A 27,386-nucleotide genomic window follows, 5' to 3' on the forward strand; every position below is an offset into this window, starting at 1 on the left:
GCAGTCTAATTTTACATAGTGTTTCCATCTTTCCTATCATGTCTCTCTGACCTAAAATTATCCCTGATTTATACGGGGGTGGGGGGGGGGGGATTGCAGGCTCGGTACAAGTTCTGTTGGGGGCGTTTTGGAAAAGTTCACCAAAATTATTGTTACAGGCTTTTAATTAATACCAGCTCTGATATCGGTTCCCCTACAGTGACCCCAGCATATGTGGGGTTAAAACCAGAAGCTCTCATCCCCTTCCCGTTTCTTTAGTTACATTCTTTAGTTACACTCATACGTAAATATCTGTTTCTTTAACCTTTGTCTCCCTGAGCTTTGTAACTAAACAGAAGTTACAAATTGTTAAAGCCCAGGTGGCCTCAGCTGGGCTCACACCAGTTTTGGCTAATCAGCGGTCCTTAAAGTTTATTACAGGAAAACAGATGTCCAGAGAATAGCAAGAAACTGAAGCTTCCCGGGCCCCAACTCCTTGGCTTCCTGGCACCAGAATCTGCCAATCCACTCTGGAGGCAGACAACCAAGGACACCCACCTGCAGATTCCCTTATCTCACCATCCCCCTCCCTAGGAGCAGCCTCACAAGGCCAAACACAGGCTGGTGGGAAAGGTTGACCAGCAAGGTCACAGGTTCCCACTCCCTACAAGCAGCAAACCTTTAAAACCCTTTACCCACTTCTTAATGGGAGCCAGCAGTTCCTAAGGCGTTAGCCGGCCCGTGCCTGGCAAAGAAAAAAATAAAACTGTTTTTTTCCTTTTCACCCAAAACTCTGTTCTCGCTATTTGGGTTGGCACCAAGTTCAGAGAACAAACTTTCAGTAACATTGTAAATGCAGATATCCTTTAACTGAGTGATTTTTATGTTTATTCTTATATACTCCTGCACATGTAAAATGATGTGTGTGCAAGGTCTAATTTGTAGATTAGATTGAAACAACCTTAATGTCCATCAGTAGGTGACTGGTTCAATAAAGTACATCTGTACAATCCAATACCATGATGTTGTGAACAGTGTGTATAGTTTGCCATTATTTGTATAAAAAGGTTGGGGAAATATAAGTATTCATATTTGCCTGTATATGTCTAAAATGCATTTGGAAAGATATGAAATCAAGTGGTAATATTGGTTTCTTCAAATAGAGAAACTGGTTGATTGGGAGACTGGGTGGGAGGATTTTCCCCCTCCATAACTTTTTGTGCCTTTTGAACTTTTCATTATATGAATTAAAAATATGTACAATTCAAATAGCCCTAAAGGTCTAGTGGTTAAGATTCTGCACTCTCACCGCTGAGGCTAAAGTCAGGGAACCACAGCACCCATCTGTCAGTTGTCATTCTGTGGCAGCTGCATGTTACTGTGATGCTGAAAGCTATGCTACCAGTATTTCAAATACCAGCAGGGTTACCCATGGTGGACAGGTTTCAGCAGAGCTTGCAGACTAGGACAGACCAAGAAGAAGGACCTGGCCACCTGCTTTTGAAAAAATTGGCCATGAAAACCATGAATAGCAGCAGAGCATTGTCTGATATGGCGCTGCAAGATGAGAGGATGGCACAAAAAGATCTGGCAGGGATCCGCTCTGCTGTGCAAAAGGTCGCTAGGAGCCAGAATCGACTCGATGGTACTAACAAGCAATTTAAATAAAAAGTAAAAATAAACCCTTGTTTTGTGGATGCAAAATAGCACTTTAATGATATTGCCTAATTCCTGGCTGCTAAATTGGGAATTTTTCCAAATGTGAGAGGGAACTTAATCAAAGAGGCTTTGTTTAGATTATGCCCACCCTTTTTCCAGAGACAAAAAGAGAGGGAAACTGCTAATAAGCAAGCCAACACTGAGGGAACTAGTTCAGGCTAGTTCATGGTGCAGTCCTGGCATGTTTTGGGTCTTTAAGTCATGGGTACACTATCCTTGCCATACAAGAATATTTCCAGTCATTTGGAAATACCCTAAAGCCCAAGCCCAAACTTGCTCTGAGTTTCTTAGGTCCATTCTGGAGGGCTGGGTTCTGGTTAAGGTGAGTCGGTCAGTTTCCATACATAATCCTGCTTTGATGGTTTGGACCTGGGGTGATTCTGAGTGTTTATATCTCCTCAAGGGTTTCAGTAAAGGAAAACAGAATTTGCCTTGGAACGCTAGATCATGTACATAGAGTATAGGTCAAATCTCTAAACCAGCTAGGCAGAATACATTGTGTTTTTGCACCACCTGAGTGTGGCAGACATGACAATGCACCTCTTAATTACTCATTTAACGTAATCAAAGCAGGGCCCCAGCTGCTGCTTTGAAATTCGTCACTGAGGTGCCAGCCCGGTGGGGCAGCGGTTAAGTTCCCACATTCCGATTCTCGGCGGCCCAGGGTTCGCCGGTTCCAATCCCGGGTGCGGACATGGCACCGCTTGGCAAAAGCCATGCTGTGGTAGGCGTCCCACGTATAAAGTAGAGGAAGAAGGGCATGGATGTTAGCTCAGGGCCAGTCTTCCTCAGCAAAAAGAGGAGGATTGGCAGTAGTTAGCTCAGGGCTAATCTTCCTTTAAAAAAGGAAATTTGTCACTGAATTTGCACTCGGGCCCAGATCATGCCTCCTAAGAGCTGGTTCTTGCCCCAACTGGGCATAGCAGATACTGAGGCGGACCTTTTCCCAGGAAGATGGCCCTGAGCTAACATCTGTTGCCCATCTTTTTTGTCCCCCCTCCCCAAGCCCCCACAGTACACAGTTGGATATCTACGTGTAGGTCATTCTAGTTCCTCTATGTGGGATGCTGCCACCCCGATGAGCAGTGCCTAAGTCTCCACCCAGGATCTGAACCAGCGAACCCTGGGATGCTGAAGCGGAGTATGCCAACTTAATCACCTGGCCATGGGGCCAGCCCCCAGAATCAGCATTCTTTTAAATGAAGTAACCTATGATAGATAGCAGTTGCATCTCATACTGTGAAGTGTTGTTTCACGAAACATTTGGATGTTGTAATGTGTATATACCCTAAGCTTATCCACACAAAGTGGTCCTGCCAATGTACAGCTCCACCAGCAGCATCTGGTCTGCTCCATAGCCATACCCACACTCAGAATCTGAGGATTTTTATGTTGTATCAGTCTGGTAGCAGTAAAATGGTTTATCACTTTGGTTTTAACTTACATTTCCCTGACTACCATGGGAAGTCGAGAAACTTCACTTGTTGGCCTGGTCTGATTATTTTTTAAAAGAATTATTTGTTCTCTCAGTTGTACAAACTTGACCCTCAAAGTAAACTCAACTTCTAACTCAAGATTTCCATCTCACTGCCTACATTAGCTTGGAAGTGCTCACTGCGGACCTTACACTATCCCATGAACAGAACTCACGTCAACTCGAGGACAACTCGCAAAGGCACAGAAAGCTCCCGAATAAGCTCGTGCAACAACCTTAAGCAAGGTGGTTTTAAAAGCACTAAACTCCAAAGTAATAGGTAGTAGACCTTTGATATTCACAAAGGCTATATCACAACACCTTTGAGAATCTTTTACTTATTCAACACTACTATAGCACACTGATTTCTCTAGTAAATGTCTGTGCAATAAGCAGAGAAAAATAAAGCTGTATTGAGGAGCATGTGTCAGGAATTCAATCAGGTTCATTCACTGGCTTGCATGTGCCAGTCTGTCAATACCTTTGATTCAAATTTGTGCCTCAGCAGAATCTGACATTACTTTCCTAGTTTTAATCCTTTGGAGTTATGTGCAAATAGTTGAGACCACACGTGTTAAATTTCTGAATGCCAAGTGTCTTCTGTACTTTCCTTTATTATCATCATAGTCTTTGCGTCAAGATACATAGCAATGATAGCAGGTTTCTTTTTAAAGCTTAGTATTAAATATTAAATATCTTTCCCCATTTTAATTTTACATTACTCTGCCAAGAAAAAAAAAATTAAAACTTAAGTTATTTGAAGCCTGGACACATTTCCATGATTAGCCGGGCTATGTAAAAGTTGGGGGCTTTCTTCTTCCTGCTGTGTAAGCAGATCCAGGCCCCAGAAAGATGGGACCAGGTTATAATTGTTTTGAAAAGTGTGCTACAAAAATGGAAGGCCTGTTATAAGCCAGGTTACAAAGTAAGGACAGGGGTAAGGGAGGGACGTTTTCTTCCAGAAACAGAATTTCTGAAGAGTCCCAGTCCATCATTTTTCCCCAAAATGGTTGGAGGGGTAAAAATCTCAACATGAGCTTCAAGGTACTGTCTCTGGAGGGGGACGGAGTTACCTCGCCGAGGAGGGGGACGGTGGAGTTAGACCATCCCCACCTTTCTCAGCTAGGGAAATGGAAAGTTTATTGCCCAGTGGATGTGAAAGTGGGCTGAAGCTTGGTTGGTACTGAATTCTCTAAGAGGTTTCTTCTAGAAACAGACAACTCAGACTCTTCCTCTCACTTCAGCAAAGAAGTGATTTTTAAAAGCACTTGGGAAGTCCCTCCTCCAGCTTGCAGGTGAGGGGCTCAGAGAAGGGAGTCATCAGTACAGCCACCTTCAAGGCCGTACCGGAACTCCTGAAGGTTGGAGACCCCGTAGAAGTGGACAAAGGCTGCTGCCACCACCAGGACATGGAAAATCTGATGAGACTGGAACTGCAGGAATGACAAGAGAAGAGCCTTCAGGATCATGCAAAGAGGGATGAGAAACAAGCAGGAGAAAGCATTTTCCTGTTCTAGTTTCTCCTCAAAAAAATTTTTTTTAAATCATAAAAGCACTGTATTTGTTGCAGAAAATTAAAAAGTCCCGTCAGAGATACACTAAAATGTTAATATTGGTTACTTCCCCACCATGTCTCCCTATGTACACATATATACCCCCCAAATGCTGCAGGATCCTCATGCCTCTTACTGCCTCTCACGCAGACCTTTAACTTTAGGCTGGTCATTCACCACCAGAGACCCTGCTGGAAGAGTCATTTCTTACCCATATGTCAAATTTTCCAGGAAAGAAGCGCTCAGGAATTCGAGCAGCATAGAGGCCAGCTCCTGTGATGTACATCACAGCCATGAGGAAGAACCAGCCCATCTGGCCCACTGTGGTGGCCTTGACAAAGCCCTCAGCGATTGTAAAGTGCATGGTGGGCACAACACCGCTCAAGCCGAGTCCCAGGAACACTCCTGAACAAAGCAGATGTAAGACTGTCAAGCAGGGGAACACTCACTCCATGAAGGCACTGCTGACTTACTCTGGAATCCAGATATTGAGGATCATTAGCGATTTTCTGCTGAACAGTACACATTTAGCAAATGTAGCAACAAGATGGGTAACAGGCAGCAGATGTTTCTTCAACATCCAGAATGAGAAGGCTGTGCAAGTGCCAATATAGCTGTTACCTTTTAAGGAGCACCAAGAACAAACACCTCACATTCTTTATTATCTGCTAAGAAGCCTAGGAAAAATGATGTCAGAACTCTCTGATGGTTGATTTGGGCACAGAACCTGGATGGCAAGGCCTCAGGGGGCCTGCAAGCCAGAGAAGTAGGACAGGTTTCCATGAAGCTGAGAAAAGACTTAAGTAATCAGGAGTCTGACTTCCCGAGTAGACAGATACACCAGATCAGACGCTGTCCGTGGCTGCTGGGACACACAGAGAAAGTGAGAGGAAGGCAGGAGTGAGCACTCGCTCACCACCACCACACTATACGTAACTGGAGGGCAGGGACCACCTTCTCCTTTTTTTTCCCCCCTGCAGGAAGATTAGCCCTGGGCCAACATCTGCCACCAATCCTCCTCTTTTTGCTGAGGAAGACTGGCCCTGAGCTAAGATCCATGCCCACCTTCCTCTACTTTATATGTGGGACGCCTGCCACAGCATGGCTTGACAAGCAGTGCATAGGTCCGCACCCAGGATCCGAACTGAACCCGCAAGCCACAGCCACTGAAGCAGAGTTCCCAAACTTAACCTCTGCGCCACCAGGTAGGCCCCCCACCTTCTCCATTTTTGTAGATATGCTTGTGAACGCACAATGCTTGGCACATGGTTGGTACTTAATGAATATTTAGTTTTTTTAACTGAACACTAAAACACAGAAGATATTAAGAAGTCTAAAGGGGGGGCTGGCCCTGTGGCCGAGTGGTTAAGTTCGCGCGCTCCGCTGCAGGCGGCCCAGTGTTTCGTTGGTTCGAATCCTGGGCGTGGACATGGCACTGCTCATCAAACCACGCTGAGGGGGCGTCCCACATGCCACAACTAGAAGGACCCACAGCGAAGAATATACAACTATGTACTGGGGGGCTTTGGGGAGAAAGAGGAAAAAATAAAATCTTTAAAAAAAAAGAAGTCTAAAGGGACTGAAGATTAGTAGTAATTGGTGTGTAGCTCCAAGTAATAAAGCTTAAAATGAGAGTCCAGATGAGACAATACAAAGATGATTATGCTTATAGCTATTAGGTTATAGTCATGCATCACTTAATGACGGGGACACATTCTGAGAAATGCATCATTAGGCGATTTTGTCATTGTGTGAAAATCAGAGTGTACTTACACAGACCTAGATGATACAGTCCACACACACCTAGGCTCTATGGTACTAATCTTATGGGACCACCATCATATGTGCAGTTTGTTGATGACTGGAATGTCGTTATGTGGCATGTGACTGTACTATGAAACTTCGGGGAGAATTAACCTTTGAAAATTCATGCTGTTTTGAAAGTTCTGAACACAAATCAGGGTTTGGACAGGGTCCCCAAACTGCACACCTCAGGGCCCAGAGTGGAGCCTATTAGGCTAAGGTCCAAACACCCAGGAGGCTTCCACTGTGTCTTCCTGCCCACCTGCTCTTGTCTGCCGGTGCTTAGGAGTGGCAAACCGGTCCCACTGTGCCACGATGATGGCGGAAATGCCCAGGACACAGACGATGGAGAGGTAGATGAGCCGTGGCTGTGGGGAGCAGTAGAAGGAGTAATAGAGCCAGGGGACAAAGCTCCCCATGATCAGTAGAGCAATCCCTGAATAATCCAGTCTGAAAAAGAGCCACAAAAACAAAACCAATCAGTGGCAGAAATGAAGAATTCCTACAGCTCGTTTAACTTTTTTTCTGTTCTCTACCCGCTCGCAGACTTGACTACCCCCAGTTTCCCCTCACTTCCCAGACAATCCACCCTATATCCTGGGTCAAAACTCCACAAGGTCAAGCACTTCTATTTTGCAGTGGAAAAGGTTCTACAGATCCTTGATCACAGAACTATATGCCTTTCTCTAGCTGTGAACACTCTATCTCCTCGTGTATACTTAAATTCAGGAGTTCTATCACAGTCCAGCTGGTTCCCAGCTTAGTACTGAGGAAGGGCTCTGAATCTCTCTTGTTCTGATAGGTTGCGTTCTAAAAACAAAACTCTTAAATTGGGAGTATTATTAAGGGGTACTGTTCTGTTCTGGTTGACTTTTTAATGAAAAAAATTTATTCTTGTTACTGGTATTACTGGGAAAAACAAAGTAACACACCACTCCCACCAAAACCAAGCAAACAAACAAAGAACTCCAGGCTCAGAGTTGGGGAGTACGGAACACACTAGATAGTGGACACCCGGGGCTTCCAGCAATGCATGGGCAGCAAAGATAAGCTTTGCTGGATGGGTGGGTAGGACCCCTGGCAGAACAAGGCACAGAATACTTCGCCACACCTTCCTTTGGCTCGGGCGATAGCCAGCTAAGACAGTACTGGGTACTTGGTCGTGGAGAGCAGCCACTAGCACTCCAAGGCTCACAAAGGATAGCACTGCACAGGGAGAAAATATATTCTACAACTGGGTTCCATCTCTTGAGGCTGCCATGAAGGATTTAAGAGAAAAGCTTCATCACCCTATTATACCCACAAAACAGAAAGCCCTTCCTCTGGCACATCAGGGAATCTTTAGGAGTCACTGGAGTTTCCAGGACCCAGTCAGCACTCAGACCACAGGATGTGACAACAGGGCGTGGTCTTTCCCTACTGACATTCTTTCCACTCACTTGGAAAAAGTCCGAGAGACTTTCTCTGAATGGCAATAGACGGTGTGAAAGAGCCAGGAGAAGCTGAGGCAGAGCACCGCGCCCAGAAAGAACATCCCGAAAACCACCTTCTCCTGCAGAGGGGCCATGAAGTACATGTTTGGTCTGAGCATGGTCAAGATTCCCAAAAAGAGAAACAGCACAAAACCTACAGGAAGGGAAAAAAAAACAACCCTGAGGAAAAAGGGAACGTGCACTCTGATAGTTCACGGTGTTCAGTCAGTACTAAAATTACAGGGTTTAGCTGTGCAAACTGCAGTTTAAATTTAAACTTCAGGAGAAAACGGGACCCATCATATAAACCCAAACAAGAAGATCATTTTCTGAAACACTGGGACATTGTTTTGACAATGGGAACTTATGAAGAAGAAGGAAGTGCCTCCCCCCGGGACAGATGTGATCACGAGAGAACACCTAGTTCCAATTTCTTCTCCTGTTTCTAGGCCTTCTTCCTCCAGTCTTAAAGACCAGTGATCAAGAGTCAACCTAGCTCACTGGTAGTTTAAAGGCACACTGCCAGCTATCCATCAGTCAGAACGACTCTGTTCTTCCTTCCCATGGACAAAGGCTATATAATCTCTTGGCATTTAAGGAGACAAAAATTGGATTTTTCCCTATCCAAATCACTCACCAAGTAGATGGGTCCAGATGTTGCCAGTCTCCGTGTGGATGCGGAAGATGCTCTTGAAGCAGGCCCGAAAGGAGGGCATGGGGGGTCTGTGGCCATGCAGCAGATAGTCATTGTCCTTCAGCCAGTCGGGGAGCACATCATACGGGATGACCCTCCAACGTCCCTCCCACACCTAGAATACACACACTCTCTCTAAGCAGGACCCTCGAGAATACTGAGTTCCCCAAGGCCAAGGGCTGAAGGAGAGCTCGGCTAGGAGGACTCAGTCAGGCTTTGGGTGGTCCTGGGTAACGTCAGAGAACCAGCGTGGACCTGGAGCTATCCAAGACACAGCATAAATGAGGCCATTCTGGGACGGACCATTTTTTTAATGCTTTTGTTCTTTGGTCATGTTAGTCTATCTAGATATGCTTTAGATAAGTGTTTCTCAACCTTTAAAAAAAATACAGTAGGACCTCGTTTAAGCTACTCAAAATTTCAAAATTAAGTAAATATAGTGACTGAAAACAAAGAAGTAGAAATTACACATATGGTTTTAAAAATATACATTTTATCTCTCCTTTGCCCCTCTCCTCCAGGAAATACTGGTTGCCCCCTGCTCTATCCTTTCCCGGATTAGATTCCAAGTTCTCACTAGGTTGAGATTATGACTTTTTGGAGCAGGGCTTCTTAGCCAAGGACACATGGACAATAGACAGAATCCAGAGAATGGACGGAAATCTGGATGGAAAAAAGTTATCTTTATTTTCATTCACCTCAAACTAAAATTTAACATTTCCTTCAATTATAAGTGTGAGCAACAAAGCATAGCAGTAATAGAACTTGTGAATCTGTCACCAACAGAAATCACAGATATTTTCACACATCAGTTTTGCAGATATCAAAATATTGTTTCTACTCATCACTACTTAGAAATTATAAATTTTAATAAAACATTATAACTTGTCACTAGTGCATATTTAATGTTAATAAAAGAGCACATATTACTACATCACATTGTAATATTTTGATGACTGCCAAAGGGATTCACAGCAAAAACACTATACTGTTTTAGAATGCGTTTTGAACAACGCCTAACACGTAGGCAATGAAAATTTAGCCATCCTTCCCCTTGACTTACTCCACCTTAAGCAAAAACAAATGCATTACACGGAGTAAAAGCTCTTCAGTCCAACGCATGCTTGCCAGCTGGGAACGCCCCAGTAAGCCTCTCCCTTTCCCCTCCAGGACAGCAGCTGTTAGGCTGTACCTTATATACAAACTCCTCCATCTTCTCCATGGCATGGTGGGCTTGTAGAGGGAGTGTCAGTACCCGCACCTCCTCCTCCTCTTCCTGGGGTACTGGGCATGCTTGCTCTTCTTCAGCCTATATGGGGAAAAAAACCAACAAAAGCCAATCCTAGGAGTCATCTTGTAAACTGTTCTATTCCAGATCAGAAAGATTCAGAGAAACCCAAACTCAACTTTTTCTACCCAGCCTCTCTCCCACACATAGGGCCCTGTCTCCAAAAGCATGACAGTTAAGGAGTTTACAACATCTGTAGTTCAAGATTTATTAATACTTTGTGAAGGGTGGAGTGAAAGCTCAATTCAGCATGCAGGAGACAGACATGGAGACTGGCATCAGAGGGACACAGGACTGGCACACCAATCCTAAATGTTCTCTAAATCTTCATGGCCCATCCTTATCTCTAGGACAGTGGTCCTCAACTTTCCCCAATTTCCCAAATATTTCTCTCCTCCAGACCACTAAACTTTCAAAACAATGAAAAAGTCTCAGAGACTGCTTTAACAGTTTAAATCTCTTCATAGTTCTCTGTTCCCTGACTCTGGGGATGCTATCATGACGCAAACTTTGTATACGCAGCAGCTCCCAGGAGTATCAGGGCCTCAGGACTAGTTCCACAGAAAGCAGCAGCACTGACTCCTGTACCCAAAGGAGTCTCAACACAGAGAGTGCACACCGGAGAGCACTTGCCTACCAAGGAGAGAAACTTTTCTCTCTGTCCCAAGGCTCCAAACCATGGAGATGGAGAGCCTGGCAGTTCAACTCCTTCTCTGGGCTACTCGCTCTCCTGCTGATGGTCCCTGGTAAACAAATGGTCCCGCTTAGATTTTGTGATACAGATTCCTGCTGGCCAACCCCAATATCCATTCTCTCTCTTTCTCAGTAAGAGCATTCTTGGTTCTTTTCAGGGTGGCAAAGTTATTGTAATTTTACTCAGGCCCACTGAAAAGACTACCTTGTCTAGTCTCCACTGCAGCTGCATATAACTACATAACTAAGTTCTGGCCTATGGGATATAAATGGCAGCATTGCAAGGTACTTCCAGAAAAGGCAGGCCCTTCTCCCTTCTGCTCCCTCCCTTGTGGTGGCTAGTACCTGGGCGGGATGGGTAACATATTAAGAATGATGGAGGAGATAGACAGGTGAGCCTCTATATCAGCCTTGGTTACTTCCAGAATTTTTTATGTGAGAAAGACTTCTATCTGGTCAAAACTATAGGGATTTTCGTTTGTTAAATGAAGCCAAACCTAATCCTAAATGACTACTTCCCTCATTCAATCAGACATTTACTAACCACTTACTGGATTTCAGGTCTTGTGCTAAGCACTGGGGTTACAAAGATAGTGAACTCACAAAAGCTTACAGCGGGCAAACCAGACAAATCAAAAGATATTTATAACACAGTATGGTAAGGATTGGGACAGAGATATTCCCAGGGTGCTACAGTTCCTCCCTTGGGGTGGGAGTTGGGATCTTAAAAAATGGAGACCGACAGAGATCTGAGGAGAGATGACGGCCCAGGGAAGGACTCCTGGAAGACAACTTACTTTGGTTGGGTTGGCGATTACCCGTGTGCCCTTCTCTTCTAGCAAGGGTCCCAGTTCAGCCAGCTCCAGCGTGTCCGTTTCCCTGTTACTGGCAGGAGCCCCATTGCCCTGCGCCACCACAGATCCTTTGTGAGAAGACATCTGGCTGGTACCTCAAAACCCTGCAGCTTCAGCTTGGGGAAAGGTTGGAGTCTCTCAGCCCCAGGGGGCAGAGATCTCCCTGTGATGGTCGACGCTAAAAGCAAACACAAACATGACGAGTGTTGACAGTTTATTCCTCTCATAGTTTCATTTCTACAAGCCAATACTGAATAAGACACAGCTAATCAACTCACACCGTCTCTAACTCTAAAGGCCAATTAATTGTTAAAACAAAATCTATTCCTCGATCTCCCTCCTTAATATCACTCTTTGCTCAGAACCTCACCAATCTCACAGTTAAGGCTGAAAACATAACACCTGGTTGCTTGCCTTCAAAGGATCTGTGGTTATCGTACCAAACTGTCGCCAGTGACAAACAGCTACCCACCCTCACCTCCCTCCCACAGGCATGGAGTCTGTTTAGTGAGAAGAATCTGGCCTACCACTCCCAAAGCTATTCTGCCCAAGGAAGGCCTGGCTTTGAGACTGTGGAGCAATAACATGAAGTCAACACCTGGCTGAAATTACTACAAGACCACCCAGGCTTAGAAATGAATTAAACGCCAACCAAACTAAGCTGGGCTTTGTCTACAAATGCTCTGACAAGTGTGCCCTGAATGCAAAAGACACTTGGTTGTGGACTAGATGTCCAGTGGTTAATTTCTCTGCAAGGTCACTAATTCTATTATAGGATTATAGCCTGGGTTCAACACTTGGATAACAAGCTTTCCTCACAATCTCCTTAAAGCAAGCAATAACTTACCTGGAAGCAGGAAGCTGACGACAGGCAGGCACACACACATACCAAACCACCACATACCTTTGCCACACACATACCAAACAACCGGCTCAGCAAGAGCTTGTTCCAACCACCACAGCTCATAACCCAAGCTCCACTCAAATTAGCTTTTCAGAAACTAGAGACAGGCACCACATCCTTTAGGAAAACCAGAAAAACCCAGAACTCAGTTTTCTAGGAAAAATCTCAAACATTTCAGGGTTTCCCGAGATCGACTTTAGCAGGAGTCTTTAACTAGGCCTCAGGGAGATGAAAAGAGGGGGAAAGTGCTCAAAGATTTCTAATATCTTATAAATTACTAGTGTTTTTCCCCCAGAAACAAAGCAGTTTATTACTCATAGCAGTAATATAAGCCAGAATATTAACATTTTCCTGCACTAGTTACCTCAGCCCGACAACCAGTGGGCAATGCAAAGAGGACCAGATAACACCTGCACAAGGCGCGGGTTCCACATAAGAGAGGACAAAGAATTGGGGAACCCAAATCTTTTTTTTTGAGGAAGATTAGCCCTGAGCTAACTACTGCCAATCCTCCTTTTTGCTGAGGAAGACTGGCCCTGAGCTAACATCCATGCCCATCTTCCTCTATTTTATCTGTGGGACGCCTATCACAGCATGGCTTTTGCCAAGCGGTGCCATGGCCACACCCAGGATGGGAAGCAGTGAACCCCTGGCCGCTGAGAAGCGGAACGTGCAAAATTAACCACTGCGCCACAGGGCTGGCCCCACCAAATCTTTGACAATGGGCAGTAAGCACAGCACGACTCTGTGCCCAAGGAGACATTATAGCTATATTCCATGGCGGGTGACTATACAAACATCTTTGACATGTTGTACAGTTCCTTTTTTACCCAACAGTAACCACAAGTCCCTCTCAGGGATTAAAACTGGCTGTATGCAGCCAGGTGAGGGCAATCCTCAAGTCTCAAAACAGTCATGCTGGGCTCAGCTCACAAGCACAGCTGAATGCAATGGCAAACCTGGGTGCAGAGAGCAAACAGTAGCTCCCTGAACAGCAGGCCTCTCTATGGTGAAACACAGACGGCTCCTCTTCCTTCAGACGGACGACTGACAAGACAGATGCCAGCCCACAGTCACAGCCAACTACTGAGCCCAAGGAGAACAGGAAACTGGAGGCCCCTGCAAACCTCAGGAGACAGGCAACCCACATGAGAAGGAACATTGGGAAATCTGTTTCAACAGACTGACCACAAAACATATTACATCAAAGTGAAGTACTACCGAATAAACAGCTTTACTAAGAAATAATATATACTACAGCAAAAAACATAACTAGCTTTGGGCATCTTGGAGAAGTCTGAAAAGGGGAACACATTTAGCTTAGAATACTGCTGCCACTACTTTAGAGGCAGGCCACGGTGGGCAGTGGGGTGCTGTTGTTCTCAGGTTCTGGATACAATACTATGCGGATCACAAATTGATATGTATGAGTTTGGTCAGCCTGTATTTCAAAATGAATGAATGAATGAATGGGGCAGCATTCCAGCCAGCAAGCATATGACTTATTAGCTTCCCGTCACTGCCTAAAGGTTTATGGCCTCTTTCTTGTGGTTGTGGGGCTTCCTCCTCCTCCTTCCCCCAGAGTAAGCCAACACAATCACCAATTATTTAACAAGGCACTAGGGCCCTAAGGCATTCTAAGGTACTGTGCAAAATACTAAGTTGAACAAGTTAAATCATTGTTTTCAAAGAGCCTACAATCAGACGGCATGAGGTAATCTGTGATATGTGTAAAACCAGTGATACAATGTCACTCTCCAGGAGAATGGTGGAGAGAGAGAACCCCTAAACTACAGGCCACATACTAAGTTCTGTTATTTGGAATGCTGTGTAACTATTATACTGGAGGCAATGGGAATAATATAAACAAAGTTTAATTTGGGCAATTAGGGTCAGAGATCAGATGCAGAATCTAGCTTGGTATTCCTACTAATTTCCTCATTTGATCTGAAAATTTTTATGCCCTCAAGTACAGTGTTCTCTTAGGATGACCTCAGTCTCTTGGCCATCAGCAAAGTCTTCTCCCCTTCAGTCCAAACCACTTCCTATTAATTCTTTGGATTCCCTCCAGCTCCTCTATCTCTAGCTCCCACACCTCCCCTCAGCATTGTCTTCTAGACCCAAAGTCACTAAGCCTAACAGACACCCCACTTAACTCACAAACTAGCCATCAGCTACAATTAATCGTACAGGACATGTCATCATGAATTAACGTACATGCAATGGAGGTCAATGGAGATCATGTCATCGTAATGAGCAAGGTCCATTGTCCAGTTTGGTCTTTTAAACTGTAGCAACACAGAGGCAGCAAAGGGAGAGAAAGGGATGAGAGGTCTGGCAAAAAAGAAGAGCAAATAATACCAGGACCTGAAAATCTAACTTCCGATAGGGTGGACCACTCAAAAACAACTGGGAATTATTACAACCAAGTGTTTTAGTCTCCATCATATAAAATCAGCAAAACCCCTAAGGTCTTATGACTGATTCTAGGAGCACTCAGGAGAGCAGGATACACTTTAACTTTCTACCAGCTTTTTGCATCCTCATGTATTTGAGGAAACACATTTCCTGTCAAACTCGCCACACCCAATATGGCATACTATAATTGGGCCAAACTCTGCTGACTGCATTTTTGACGGGATTTCTTCAATTCAAGCTAATAAATCTTTACCACTAAGCTTTCCAACTGGAAAAACCTATGATATTAGAGAATAATACAGTGGAGGCAGGGAGGTGTTTGTGTTCCCATAAATAAGATAATCCTGTGCCAAACCTGGGAGGACTGATTCTTAATCACCAGCCAGTTAGCTGGAGAGTTTATTTCCCTTACAGTTTTTTGAGACATTTATTCTGTGATCCAGTTCCCGAGTTTTCCAGGCTACCGCACACTCCTTCCCTGGAGTCAAAGGCACATGGCTTCTTCGAGGAGTTTTTAATCTCTGGTCCCGTCCTCTTAGAGATCCCAAGGGTAGGCGCTATCAAGGCCTACCAGACCATCATTGTTCGAAAGCCGGTTGGTCTGGCAGTAAAGACAACACAGCCATCTTCTCTATGTGCTCTCTCTTTTAGGGAAGGTGGTTTCACAGCACTGAGGGGAAAAACGAGTTGAGGCAATGAACTATGTGTGAAAATTACTAAACTGCACTAATGGGGCCTAAGCTTTCCAACTTGATGCCAAGTGTCACTGACTTAGGAGTCTCAAGTGGAAAATCACAATCTAATTTCCTTTGTAGCTCTTCTCCAGTTAAAGTTATCCCAGTAGAAGAGGTCTTTTTGATCCCCAACAGACAGGTAATCTTTTCAAATGCCATATTAATTTCAACAACAAAAAGTAAAGTATACAGGCACACGAAGGAGTTTCATGCCAGGCCCTGTTTTTAATACCTGGTTTCAGTCCATTTCAGATATATGGTCAACATGGTTACACACTATAGTGATCACTTTGTACTGTGCACCTCAGAAGCCCCAACGAGACAAGAGCAAACTAGGTGGAGGTGCACGCCTAAACGCCAATCACTTGGAACTGGTTGGGCTAGAGGGCACTTTCAAAGATCTTTTCAATCCAAGACAGCTACAAACTTCATAAACATTAATCAAGCCCCTAGCATTTCTGAGCAGGAAGAGGGAAACAACTCTAAGCATAATGAGAGGAACAAAGTCCAGTGGGCAATGGTAGGGACAAATGAACACTGAGGACAAAATGTAACTACTTTGATAAGTAGCAGGACCAGAAAAAATAACTAATAAAGCTTCTAGATTTAAAGATGACTGTTTAGTTCACCAGTGTGACCACAAGTAGATGGGACAGCTTAACACAGCAAGAGTGTTATAGAGTTTCAGTTTAGCTTATATGCTAGGGGTCAGGGGAAATTTCCTAGGGAAACAGAGAACAAGCTTACTGGCACTGAAAGAAGTGCAAACTCTATCCTGTATACATCTCAGAATACCTATTGATTATTTACAATACACATAGCACTGTGGCTACAGAGACAAGGAATAGACAGGAGTTAAGAGGCTTGACATGGTTGCTGGTCTTTACTTCAAGAGGGAGCAAAAACTTTTGTTTTCTACTAACATCACTACAAGGCAATACCACTAAGTGCTGAAGGAATTCAGAAGAAGAGGTCAATTTTAGTTGGAATGATCAGGAAAGGTTTTGTGGAAGATTTTAAGAAAGGATCTTGATAAGTAAAGATGGGAGCAGGGCATTCCAGGAGGGTACGCGGTATGAACCAAGGCAGACTTGAAGGAACATAACCCCTAGGGTAGTGAATAATCCATTTTTCCATAAATGAGTCTTGGAAAGGTAAAATGAGGTCAGACTGAAGAAACTGAAGATAGCCTAAAAGCCTACTTAAGGTAGTATACTTTACCCACTGGCAATGGGGAGCCTAGTGGATTAATGTTGCCTCCTGATATTTGTCGAGATTCTTTCCTATTTGCAGGCAAAGTGGTCGGTTAAATTTTTTTTTTTATCATTTGGGAATTATGTATTTCCTTGGCCACTGAGAAGAGAATGATTTCAGATTCTACTCTGCAATTAGGTATGGTTTTTGGAGGTCTACCCTAAGATGGACCTTCGCAGTTTTTAAGAGGGATTCCCCAAGTACGACCACTATATGGGAACACAGAAGTTACTCCTGGAATAAGGAAATTTAGCAGCTGCAAGCTGGGACGGGCTACCCTGGCATTACCATTTGTTTAGCACCACCCAGTCTAAACTCCCAGTACTTACAGATACTATAAGAACATCAGGAATGGCATTGCACCGTAACAGGTGACCCAACTCCTACCGAGAGAAAAGCGGTGAACAGATCCCACTACTACTTCATTTCAGAAAAGAACAGCCATTACAATGTTTACTTGATTTAAATCTTCTAAATACTTGAGGGAAATACTGTGGTTAATCTAGTAAAGTACTATGGAGGTCTCCTAATGCTTCTTTTACCCCTGAAACTGTGTACACTGAAACTCGCCTCCTCAGTTTCCCATTTGCCTACAAAGCACCAGAAACTGAAGGAAAGTACATATCTACATTATTTTCTTAAAAAGCGAAGGCTCGAGGACCAAAATTCTCGAACATAAGATGGCAAACATAAACACGAGATTTCCAAGGGAATGAAGTTTCGTTTTCCCCCAAAGCAGTTTAGATTCTGTTCACATTTCAGCTTTTAGAACGACCTAAAATAAAAAGTAAACTGTCCACCAACCTCCCCTTCTCCCCCATCAAGGTAGGGGCACTGTCACGGTTAGATCTGCCAAAGATTGTTGGTCTGTCAAAGACTTAGGGCTTCCCAGGCCACCAAAGGCGGCGTTTCCCGCTGAGGCGGTTCTGCGACCCGGGCACACACCCCGACTCCCCATTTGCCTCGCGCGGCGGCCCTGGGACCAGGCTGAGCTCCGGCCTGGCCCGTCCCGAGGCGGAGCCTGAATCTACACGTCTCAGCCCCAGCGGGTTGGGAAGACACAGCACTCACCAGGACTGCTGGCCGTCGGGGCAAGCCGGGGCACGAGCGGCCCACCCGCTCCGAAATTGCTTTGGAGGCCGCCCTGGAGGCGGCACGCAGTGGGAAGGGCCGGAAATGTTTACAAGCCCGCCCGCGGAGAGGCCCGGAGGCCCGGCCGGCGTCGGGGCGGGGGCCTCGGGACCCTCGGGGCGCCCGGGTGGCTTGGCCCACAGGCTGACCCCTCCTCAGGCCTGGGGTGAGGCTCCCGGGGTCCCCGCGCTCCGGCCGAACCCTGCCCACCCGCTCGCCACGGCAGCCCGGGGACACTTACGGCTGGGCAGCCGGGCTCTGCTGGCGCCGCGCTCCGGCGCTACATCCCGCAGCGCTGGAGGCCGCCTGCGGCCGAGCGGCCCGGATCCTTAGCGCCCTCCCCGCGCCGGAAGGGGCGCGCGCCCACATGGCGTCACTTCCGCCGCCGCGTCGCCTCCTCTCGGCGCTCGCTGCCCTCGCACCCGGCGGTCTCCCCGTGGGCCCGCCCCGCTCCTCGTGACCACGCCTCCTCCGGCTAGGCCCCGCCTCCCGCCCGACCACGCCCCCCGTCCCGGCCCCGCCCCCTGCCTGCGCTCGACAGGAGACTCCAGCTCGCCAGACCTCGGGAGGACCACGCCCTCAAGCGGCAAACTGGAACGCGCGCTGGAGAAGGAATTTCAGGGAATTCGACCCAACCCCGGGAAGGAATGCCGAATATCCTACCTTGCACCCTGTCGTCTAAACTGAGAAATGCCCTACATCTCCTCTTTTACCGACATGAGTTGTTTTAGCTCCGAAATTTGCTAATCCCTCTTCCTCAATCTCGTGGTCCCTCCCTCCCTGCCACAGATGTTTATCGAGCGCCTGTCACCTGCAGGGCACCGGGCTAGCCTCCGCTTCTGGCTCCTGTTATTTCTCGTCCGAACAGCGGAATGGTTTTTAACCAGTCTCGCTTGAGGACGCCCCACTGCAGCGCGCGCTCCCGCACGGCGGCCAGAGTGGCGGCCCCGGAGTGCACGTCTGGGAGGCTCCAGGGGGTGGGCCCTGATCGGAACCACGGAACACAGTTTTCTCAGTTCTCCCGAGGATGGTACATGACGAGTGCTACTCTAGATGCAGAGAGACAGTAGTTTATCATAATCTTATACGGATGCCTTGGGGCAGTGGAATTACCGTTCTTGCTGCTGGTTAAAAGCGTGGCATGACCAGCCTATGATCTTGAGCACGTTACTGAACCCCTCCAAATAATAATTACCTCACCTAGAAAATGGGAATAAAATAGTGCTATTTCACTGGGTCTTTCTCAGGATTGAGTTAATTTATGCAGGCTGATGCCTGGCAAATGGTAAACGCTCCATAAACGTTGGCTATGATGTGTCGCCCTCTGTATAAAACCCTCAGAAACGTCTGTTGTCCACAGGGTTGAGTTTCAGTTTCTTCAGCATGGCATCTCAAGGCCTCACCTTCCTCCACTTTCCCGCTGGCATCTGAGCCTCAATGAACCTATCTGAGTTCTCCAAATACAAACTTCTCTGTCATTCCTCCAGGCTTTTGCCCATGCTGATCCTTCTGTTGGATTGCCCTTCTCCCACTCTCTGCTGAAAGATGCCTAGTTCTAGGCTTAGCTTTGGACTGAGACAATCCTATGTTGACATTCAGGCTCTGTCAGCCACTGACCAGGTGTCTGACCTTTGCAAATCCTTAATCTTAGACTCACAGGGTTTTCATAAATTATATGCTCTGTACTTAGCACAGTACCTGGTACGTGGTTAATTCTCCTTCTCTGAATCTTTCCCAGCCCCTCCCCATCTGTTCCTCATGTATCTACTAGGTATTAACCACACCGTGTTATAATTGTTGATCACCTGTCTATCTCACTCTAGACTATGAGTTCTTTGCGGGTTTAAGACCAGTCTTGGTCACAATCATATCCTCAGGGCCCAGCACAGTGCTTGGCACGTGGCAGGTCTCTAATACATGTCCGTATGTTGAGTGGGTAAGGCAGAAACCTGTGCAAGACAAGGAATGGTGAGCTTCCATGTGGGAAATTCCCTTTGCTGGGCTTCTTCACTATCTGAGCCCAATGTTGCTAAGCAAGATTTCCCTTTTTGGAGGTGAGCTGGCTGAGTGCGTCTCACAGAGCACAGTGCCATAACATACTAGCTCATCAAGAAATATCTGATACCATACCAACAACAGAAGTTACTGACAACTCTGCTCTGTGGAGGGGTGAATTCTGAGGGTCCCAGAAGCCTTTCTTCCAGGGGCCCCAGGGACAGCAATACACAGTTCCATGCAGAAGAACATGTCGACCCTCCTCCTGAGACTGATGCTTTTTCTGTCCCATTGGGACTAACAAAGATCTGAAGAAGCTGCCCTTGCCCAACCCTGGGAGAAGGGAGTGAACTGGGTCATGTTCTCATAGCGGAGGGGACAGGCAGTCCGGACAGATGGGGCTGCGGGAGGCCAGCTCTGTCCAGACACCAGCAAGTCTGGCTAGGGCTGGTGATGTCAGGTTACTTTTTAAAGGAGGAGGCTTCTCTTCCAAATAGAAAGACAATCCTCTGGTTTGTTTGTCTGGTACCCTGCAGGATAAATATGGTGAAGGGCCAACAGAAGGAAGAAGGGAAAGAGGAGCCAAACCAAGGGACCACTGCGAGGGGTTCCTGGGCTCAAAAAGCCTCCCCTCTAACTTGTGTTCTCTTTCCCTCACCTTAAAAGCCTCCAGGGAGAAGCTGAGCTTCTGATTCTGCTGAAACAGCTGCTAAGATGATCACTGAGTTTGGTGGCAGCTCACATTTCAGCACATGGTACAACTGCTCAACGGTTCTTTGGAAGACCTGGGAAAAATTCTGTGCTGGGAAACCGTTCCTCCCAAGATTCTCAGGCATGAAAAGCCTTGGACACAGGACCCCAGACACAACAACCCCTTAGGTATAACACTGGGGCCTTAGCCCCATTTATTTGCATAGCCAGAGGTTCCTGCCACAAGCAGCAGTCTTAGACTGTGGGTTGCTACTTCCCTCCAGCCTGGGCAGGGACAGAGACAGACAGATACAAATAAATATTTCAGATTCCATTCTCTAAGCTCTGCAGAAACCATTTCTTCTTTTCCTGCAATTTCTATAAGACTACTTCTGCAAGTCTGCTCAACTTGCACTCACACACATGGAATCTGCTATGGGTTAAGCACTGAATATTAAGTAACACCCATTGGATAGATTCTTCCTTTCATCACAGACACAAAGAATAGTGCAGTGCTCTCAAGGAACTAGCCAGTCTTGGATCAAATGTACATGCTTCCTTCTTTCTGACCCGTGGAAGAGATTGCTCCATGCACCTGACCTGGACCTTTTACCACAGGGAGATGTGCAGGGGCCTTCCAGGGAGCGACTCAGCCTTGGCCCTTTTCCATGGCTATAAGGATGTTGTTTCTGCAGGTACCATGGAGATTTCAGCTCCAGAGTAAGACAAAAAGGCTGATCCTGTCAGGAAAGGAATCCAGGGCTTAAGGCATTTGTGTACTGACTGGGGACACTGCAGGGCCCAGGGAACTAGGGGACGCTCAGTAGGTGAATCGCATCTTCTGCGTGTAGCCCAGTTTGTCCAAGTTCGGATGGCAGGCCAGCTGTACCATCGGGGGAGGCCCACAGAGCAGCAGCAGCACGTCATCTGCCGGGGCGGGCAGGTGGTCCCGGATCATGTCGGCAGTCACAAAGCCCTTGCTGTAGGCCCACTCTGAAGGACAGGGGAGAGGAGAGAACTGACACTCCAGACCCGTGCTGCAAGGGGGTGCCATGCCCGGAGATGGGGAGGACCCAGAAAGGCACCAGGTGTAGCAGTAGCTGGATGTGTAGCAGCAGGGCCATCGCTGCCACCCTCCGTGAACAGTAATTGGGAGGAAAGGGCCCAGGAGACCAGCGTCCCCATGCACTCAGACTTGGGAATCAGGCAGTGTCAGGGAGGGTTAGTTTCACTGAAACAGAGCTCAGAGGTGCGAGGCCCTGATTTTGGGATGTCCAGAAATGGGGAGGGTACCTTCTGAGGGATGATCCAGAGTGAACCAGAGCTTAAAGCGATTGGGATATCGGGCCTGCAGTTCCTCCAAGTCCTCTCGTAAGATTATATCCTTTTCAGTCTGAAACGAAAAGGGGACGCAGTCTTTAGGAAACTCCTCAGGCCCACACAGAAAAAGTGCTCTGCTATAACAGCTTTCCAACCAGGAGAGAAAAAGAAAACTCAAGTTCCAGGGAATAAGCAGGACTTTCAGGGGGCTGGAATGAGAATGAGGTAAGGCCTCTATTTACACGGCATAAGGGAATGAAGACAGAATGTGTAACCGAGGAGAGGCACACTTCTATGTCAGGACTGGAGTCCTCCCATGTTTCCTTTCCTTTGGGCAGGGAAGGAACCGGGCCCAGTACTCTGTCCTCCTTGCTGCAGGAGAGGACCCTCTGCCTTGCAGGGACTGTGGGCAGGGGCTAGACAGGCTCTGGATCAGTTCTCGCTGTCAGCACACCTCTCAGGCCCACCCACATTGCAGCTTTGCATCCCAGGACCGAGAGGAGGAAACCAACCTGGTTGGCGAAAAGCAGAAAGCACTGGGTTGGGTCTTGAGGGTCACTCAGGACGGCCCGGAGCAGCTGCAGCATTGGGGTGACTCCTGCATCAAGATACCCCCCCCAGAGTGAGAGGCCTCTCCCCTGACTCCCAGCTCCTCAGCCCTTTGCCTCACTTCTCCTCATTCACCACTCCACTCTGATTTCCTTTAGTGCCCCAATCCTCTAATCTCCCCCTGTGTATCCTCCAGTACCTAAACTTCTGGACACATATGCCCTTCACCCCACACTCACTGAAATTCCTATCTGGTAGGTGGATGGTGGTCATGCTCAATACTCACTTAAGTTCCCATTGCTGAAATCTGTCTAAGGAATCAATCTAAGACTTCCTCTGAGAGCCCGTTGGAGGCTAGGACTCAAATATCGCAGGTGACTATAAGTACCTCCTGATTCAGTGATGAGGGTTCTGGAACACTGGACACGCAGGTTAAGTGCACATGCTTTGGAATTGGGCAGAGTAGATACTAATCCTGCCTCTGGCCACTACCAATTAAATAACACTATAGAAACCATTCAACCTCTCTGAACCTCCAGTTTCTCATCTGTAAAAGGGGAAGGCTAGCGCCTGCTTCATAGATGCATACATATAGTGACTATCATGGCATCTAATACATGGAAGTAACCAATGTTAATTTTCTTTCTTGTTGACTATCCTATTCCTAGTTGCTTCTCTCTATTCTCACCTAAAACTTATGAGAAACATTCAATTTGAGGTCTTGGGAGAGCCCACCTGATTTATTTCTCTCATTCTATCAGTTAAAAAAATTTTGGGGGGGTTTCTATGTCATTGTGATTTTGTTTATCAGATACTGGGGAGCTCTAGCCACTGCTGGGAATCCTGAATAACAGCTTGGCTATGATTACCAAACCTTCACAGGGTCACTTGGAAGTTTTCATGGCAACAATCAACAATGGTGGGGGAGAATGGCCCCTGAAGTGACATACACCTGTTCCGCCGGCAATCATTCCCAGTTTCTTCACCACTCGGGGCTCTGGTGGAGATTTTTTGTTGGGCTGAATGCTAAAAGTCCCTGAGAAGTCAAGTGAAGAGGAGGGTAGGAGAATGAAGTCAATATAGAGAACTAAGAAAACAAACGCAGAACTGAAAACATGTCGCAGGCCAGTTTAGCAGCTGCTATGAAACCTGATCTTGGAGCTTGGGTAGGGGTTTGAGTTGAGCCAGCTCTGACAATAATACACTTGAGGAACAATGGGGCCAGGACTATTTGTCCCATATTATTAACTACCAGTCAGTTTAGGGCCACACCGTGAGTCATCAGCTGCTTTTGGCAGAGGGTCACTCCCTGCTGAGGGCGACAGGCACAGGGCCAGGTGTGAACCTGCTTTCCCAAGTGGCACAGAGCAGCCCCAGAAGCTTGCTAATGCACCCAGCTGTTCCCATGAGAAGGACTGAAAGCTCTCTCTGGTTCTCCAAACAGCTCAGCCTGAGGGCGAATCTTTCAGGGAGGCAAAGAGAGGTAGTGTTTGCTTCACAAACTCCACAGCTGTCATGGCTGCTCAATTCAGATGGACAGGGAACTGATCCCTGTGACAAACGGGGCTGAGAGATACGCATTTCCATAATAGCTGTGCTATGTTTAAAGGAAGGGCAGCTCTGGTCCTTACACACGTGCACACACATGAACACACACAGCCACACTGTGCCAAGAGCACTGTGGGCACCGGAGACGTGGGACACAGGCTCAAGGAGAAAAGAGGCTGTTACCCTTTCCTGTGTAAGTGAGCAACCCACTTGGCCCTCGAAACTCCACCACATCCCCAATCTTCAGGCTATTCAGGTACTGAGACATCTTCCCCCCCTCAGGAAATTTGGGGTGCACACCCTTCAGGTAGACCTGGTAAGACAGAATGGAAAATACTTTGTTGGAACGTCACTGATTTCTGAGCCCCCTGTTGACTGACCCTCCCTGAAGCTGGGGCAGGGATGAGACATGTGCCATCTTTTCCTAGTCCACCTACTTTCTTCATATCCACAAAGGACACACATCTCCTGCTATCAAACACATCTTGGAAGTTCCCACAAATCCCAGAAAGAGTAGGATAAAGAGCTCCTGGGGCTCCTTCCTACCCCCTTACCTTGATGACAAGATCCACGTAACCTTGGTCCTCATCACTGGTGACAGGAGTGTATGGCCTGATGACCAGGCTGCCATCAATTCGGGCAGAGAGGTAGACATGTTTGCCTGGGGACCATGCAGAGAGCTACATAAGGGCTGCTTGCAGATGTGCTGCATTCCTGTTACCTTTCAAAGTACTCAGAGAGATTTGAGAGAACAAGGACATCTTGCTTCCTACTGTGGTCCCAATGAGCTACCAGGCAGCGAGGATTCACCCCTTTGAACACACAGTTGGATCCTTCATAAGTCCCCCATTGGAGAAACTCATCAATTACTGCCAGGACCTTTCAGCCGCAGTGAGTTGAGGGTTTGGGCAGTGGGGAAAAAAATGAGTGGTTGCTCTAGGGCAGGTATGAGCAAATCCTGCAGGAAGGAGGGAGGACGGCTGAGTGTTAAAGATGTCTGGGGGCACAGACGCCATACCCTAGAGTGGCCCAGTAGCACCTCACAGCCTGGAGGATCCAGTGCCAGGTGGGGGAGGGGAATGGGATGGGGAGGCAATAGATGGAAGCAGCGTGTTTCAGGAGACCCCAGAAGGGGAATCAGCCCTCTAGGACACCAGGGAAAGAGCCCACTCCACACTTTCCTTACCCACAGGCAGCCCCAGAACGTGGTGGGCGGTGGGCAGAGCAAAGCGGAACCTCTTGGTGTTGTGGCTCACAGTCTGGAGAATGGATGACACGAGTGTTTCACCAGGCAGGTCTGGTGCTGCCTACGGGCATCCCAACCACAGTGGATGCTGTCCGTTTCATACAAGGAGGGAACTCTGGTCCCCTCCTCTTCCCCAGCCCCTTCCTCCAACTTACCGTCTTATCTAGCAGTCGCAGCAGGTACTTCTCATTGGGGTCCAGAAGAGTGACCAGCGGCCGGCGGGACCTCCGAACCAAGTAGGATCCCAGGGCCAGGCCGAGCAGAGTCAGCAGTCCCACCCCCAGGGAGGCCAGCAGGACTGGGCTCTGTGGGTAGAAGGGGCCGCGTAACCGCCACGCTGGGGAAGCGCCCGGGGAGTGGGTGGTGACCGTCCCCTACGCCCAGCCGCCCCAGGGGTGCCGACCCGGCGCTCCAGCGCGGGAGCGGGGGTATCTGGGCGGGGTCCCGAGCCCCCATGTGCGGTACCGGGACCCCGGCATCCAGGGCTGGGTCGGCGGAAAGAGCCCTGGTCCAGAGCTGAGCGCCCAGAACCAGATGGCGCAGAGTCCCCTGGTGCAGCACGTGGAGCGAGGGGGCTCCGAGGGGGCTCACCGGCTGGAAAGCCATGACCGCGAGCCGTGTCCTCCACCGCCAGCCGGCGAGCAGATCCCACAATGCGCCTCGGGGCCTGGCAATGGGCGGGACCATACAGAGGAGGGGCTTGTAAGTGGGCGGGGCCTGGAAGGAGGCGGGGCCTGGCAGTGGGCGGGGCTGACGGGTCTGTAGGTGGGCGGGGCCTGGAAGGAGGCGGGCCGGAGGGCGGAGTGGCTCTGAGCCCCACCCCTTCCTTCCCACGCTCGCTGGCGGCTGGGCCCAGGAGCCGGGTGCTTACCAGAGACCTTTGAAGACAGCAGCTCCAGCCTCTCCTCCCCAGCCTTCTGTCCCTGCCACTTCGACCCGCTTAGCCCCTCTTAGCCCGGAACAGGGTGGGAGTCCTGTCAAATGTAGAGTCTCACCAAGTCGGGGGACTGGAAATCAGTCTGCGAATGCTTAACACACAGGGTGGGGCGTTGAGCCAGAGACAGGCTCGAGGTGGAGCAGCAGGGGCTGAAATTAATCATCGTGTGCTCACCTTAGTTTTTCAACAGCTGAATTACAACAAGAGAATTGAACAGCCTGGCGGAGTCTCCTTCAGGCATGAACGGTGTATAGCAACTTCATAGCAACTGCATTTGCTGGTCCCACTTGACTGGTTTTGCTCACAGCGCTGGGACATCAGGCCATCGTGATCACTCAGGAGCTTGTTTTGGGTCCAGTCAAGCTCATTGTCCAGATCTGGGTTCTCCTGCCCTCAGGCTCAAAGAGAACTGAACAAGAATTTCACCTTGAGCACTTACTGGCTGTGAGCTTAGGCAACTTACTCAACTTCTTTGCGATTCCTCATCTATGTAGATGGATATGTACTATCATCTATCTAGTTCATAACGTTATTATGAGGCTTAAATGAGATATGTAATGTGCTTAGTGTACTGACTGTACACATGGAGCAAAATACTCAACAGATGTCAGCTACTATAATGACCCAGGAGACAGCACTGATGCTCAGTTAGGGTTTTAAGAGCAAGCTCTGTTGGCTGCAGAAGCGTGGGACAGGTGGAGTCAGAAACTGAGACAGACACTGAGAGCCCACTGGAGCTACAAATTTGCCAAGATGGCCGTTCTTTCTCATACATAGTTTCCCAACCAGATTGACACTTGCTCTTGATTTCTTCTGAGACCTCTCTCCTTGGCTTGTAAGTGGTGGTCATCTCCCTTCACATTGTCTTCCCTCTGTTTGTCTGTGTCCTAAGTTCATCTTCTTATAAGGATGTGTCACATTGGATTAGGGTCCACCCTAATGACCTCATTTTACCTCTTTAAACTCTATCTCCAAATACAGTCACATTCTGAGGCAGTAGGGGGCTAGGACTTCAATAAATGAATTTTGGGGGGACACAATTCAGGCCATAACAGGGGGTGCTATTTTAAATGCCATTGTTTTATAAAATTTTTATTTCCAATTGTATTTACTAGTGTATAGAAATATGAT

General features: G+C 47.6%; 2 protein-coding genes across 6 annotated transcripts; both read right to left on the reverse strand.

The window, feature by feature from the left end:
• Positions 1–3,751: 3,751 nt before the first annotated feature.
• Positions 3,752–18,356, reverse strand: ADIPOR1 (adiponectin receptor 1). 5 transcript variants are annotated; one of them, XM_046679114.1, is made up of 11 exons: positions 18,212–18,324; positions 15,264–15,521; positions 14,651–14,721; positions 13,393–13,552; positions 11,473–11,707; positions 9,887–10,003; positions 8,638–8,809; positions 7,968–8,154; positions 6,791–6,978; positions 4,937–5,130; positions 3,752–4,605 (listed from the first exon to the last, which is right to left on the reverse strand). In XM_046679114.1, the coding sequence occupies exons 5-11, from the start codon at positions 11,611–11,613 to the stop codon at positions 4,477–4,479; spliced, it is 1,128 nt and encodes a 375-aa protein (XP_046535070.1). In that variant the 5' UTR covers positions 11,614–11,707; positions 13,393–13,552; positions 14,651–14,721; positions 15,264–15,521; positions 18,212–18,324; the 3' UTR covers positions 3,752–4,476. The 5 variants fall into 5 exon arrangements, with proteins under 5 accessions (XP_046535070.1, XP_046535069.1, XP_046535072.1 ...); XM_046679113.1 differs by lacking the exon at positions 15,264–15,521 and having other exon boundaries at positions 18,212–18,319; XM_046679116.1 differs by lacking the exons at positions 13,393–13,552; positions 15,264–15,521 and having other exon boundaries at positions 18,212–18,320.
• Positions 18,357–20,840: 2,484 nt separating this feature from the next.
• On the reverse strand, positions 20,841–26,018 carry LOC124248122 (NADH-cytochrome b5 reductase 1). The gene is made up of 9 exons (XM_046677954.1): positions 25,910–26,018; positions 25,474–25,623; positions 25,259–25,331; positions 24,627–24,733; positions 24,256–24,385; positions 23,477–23,560; positions 22,488–22,573; positions 21,949–22,048; positions 20,841–21,648 (listed from the first exon to the last, which is right to left on the reverse strand). Exons 1-9 carry the CDS (start codon positions 26,003–26,005, stop codon positions 21,476–21,478), a joined length of 999 nt encoding a protein of 332 aa, XP_046533910.1. The 5' UTR covers positions 26,006–26,018; the 3' UTR covers positions 20,841–21,475.
• Between the last annotated feature and the right edge of the window lie 1,368 nt (positions 26,019–27,386).

This window comes from Equus quagga, chromosome 12, assembly GCF_021613505.1.
Source record: "Equus quagga isolate Etosha38 chromosome 12, UCLA_HA_Equagga_1.0, whole genome shotgun sequence".
NCBI classification, from domain to species: Eukaryota; Metazoa; Chordata; class Mammalia; order Perissodactyla; family Equidae; genus Equus; species Equus quagga.

What these genes read in the sequence shown, in the direction of transcription:
- ADIPOR1 (XM_046679112.1), bottom strand. Translation starts at nt 11,613, where the DNA reads ATGTCTTCTCACAAAGGATCTGTGGTGGCGCAGGGCAATGGGGCTCCT. An exon ending in TGGAGGAGTTTGTATATAAG is followed by an intron (nt 8,810 to 9,886) that starts GTACAGCCTAAC and finishes TGTGTATTCTAG; the next exon opens with GTGTGGGAGGGACGTTGGAG. An exon ending in GTCTCTCGGACTTTTTCCAA is followed by an intron (nt 6,979 to 7,967) that starts GTGAGTGGAAAG and finishes GCTCTTTTTCAG; the next exon opens with ACTGGATTATTCAGGGATTG.
- LOC124248122 (XM_046677954.1), bottom strand. Translation starts at nt 26,005, where the DNA reads ATGGTCCCGCCCATTGCCAGGCCCCGAGGCGCATTGTGGGATCTGCTC. An exon ending in CGGTCATGGCTTTCCAGCCG is followed by an intron (nt 25,624 to 25,909) that starts GTGAGCCCCCTC and finishes TTCTACCCACAG; the next exon opens with AGCCCAGTCCTGCTGGCCTC. An exon ending in CGTTCTGGGGCTGCCTGTGG is followed by an intron (nt 24,734 to 25,258) that starts GTAAGGAAAGTG and finishes CATGGTCCCCAG; the next exon opens with GCAAACATGTCTACCTCTCT.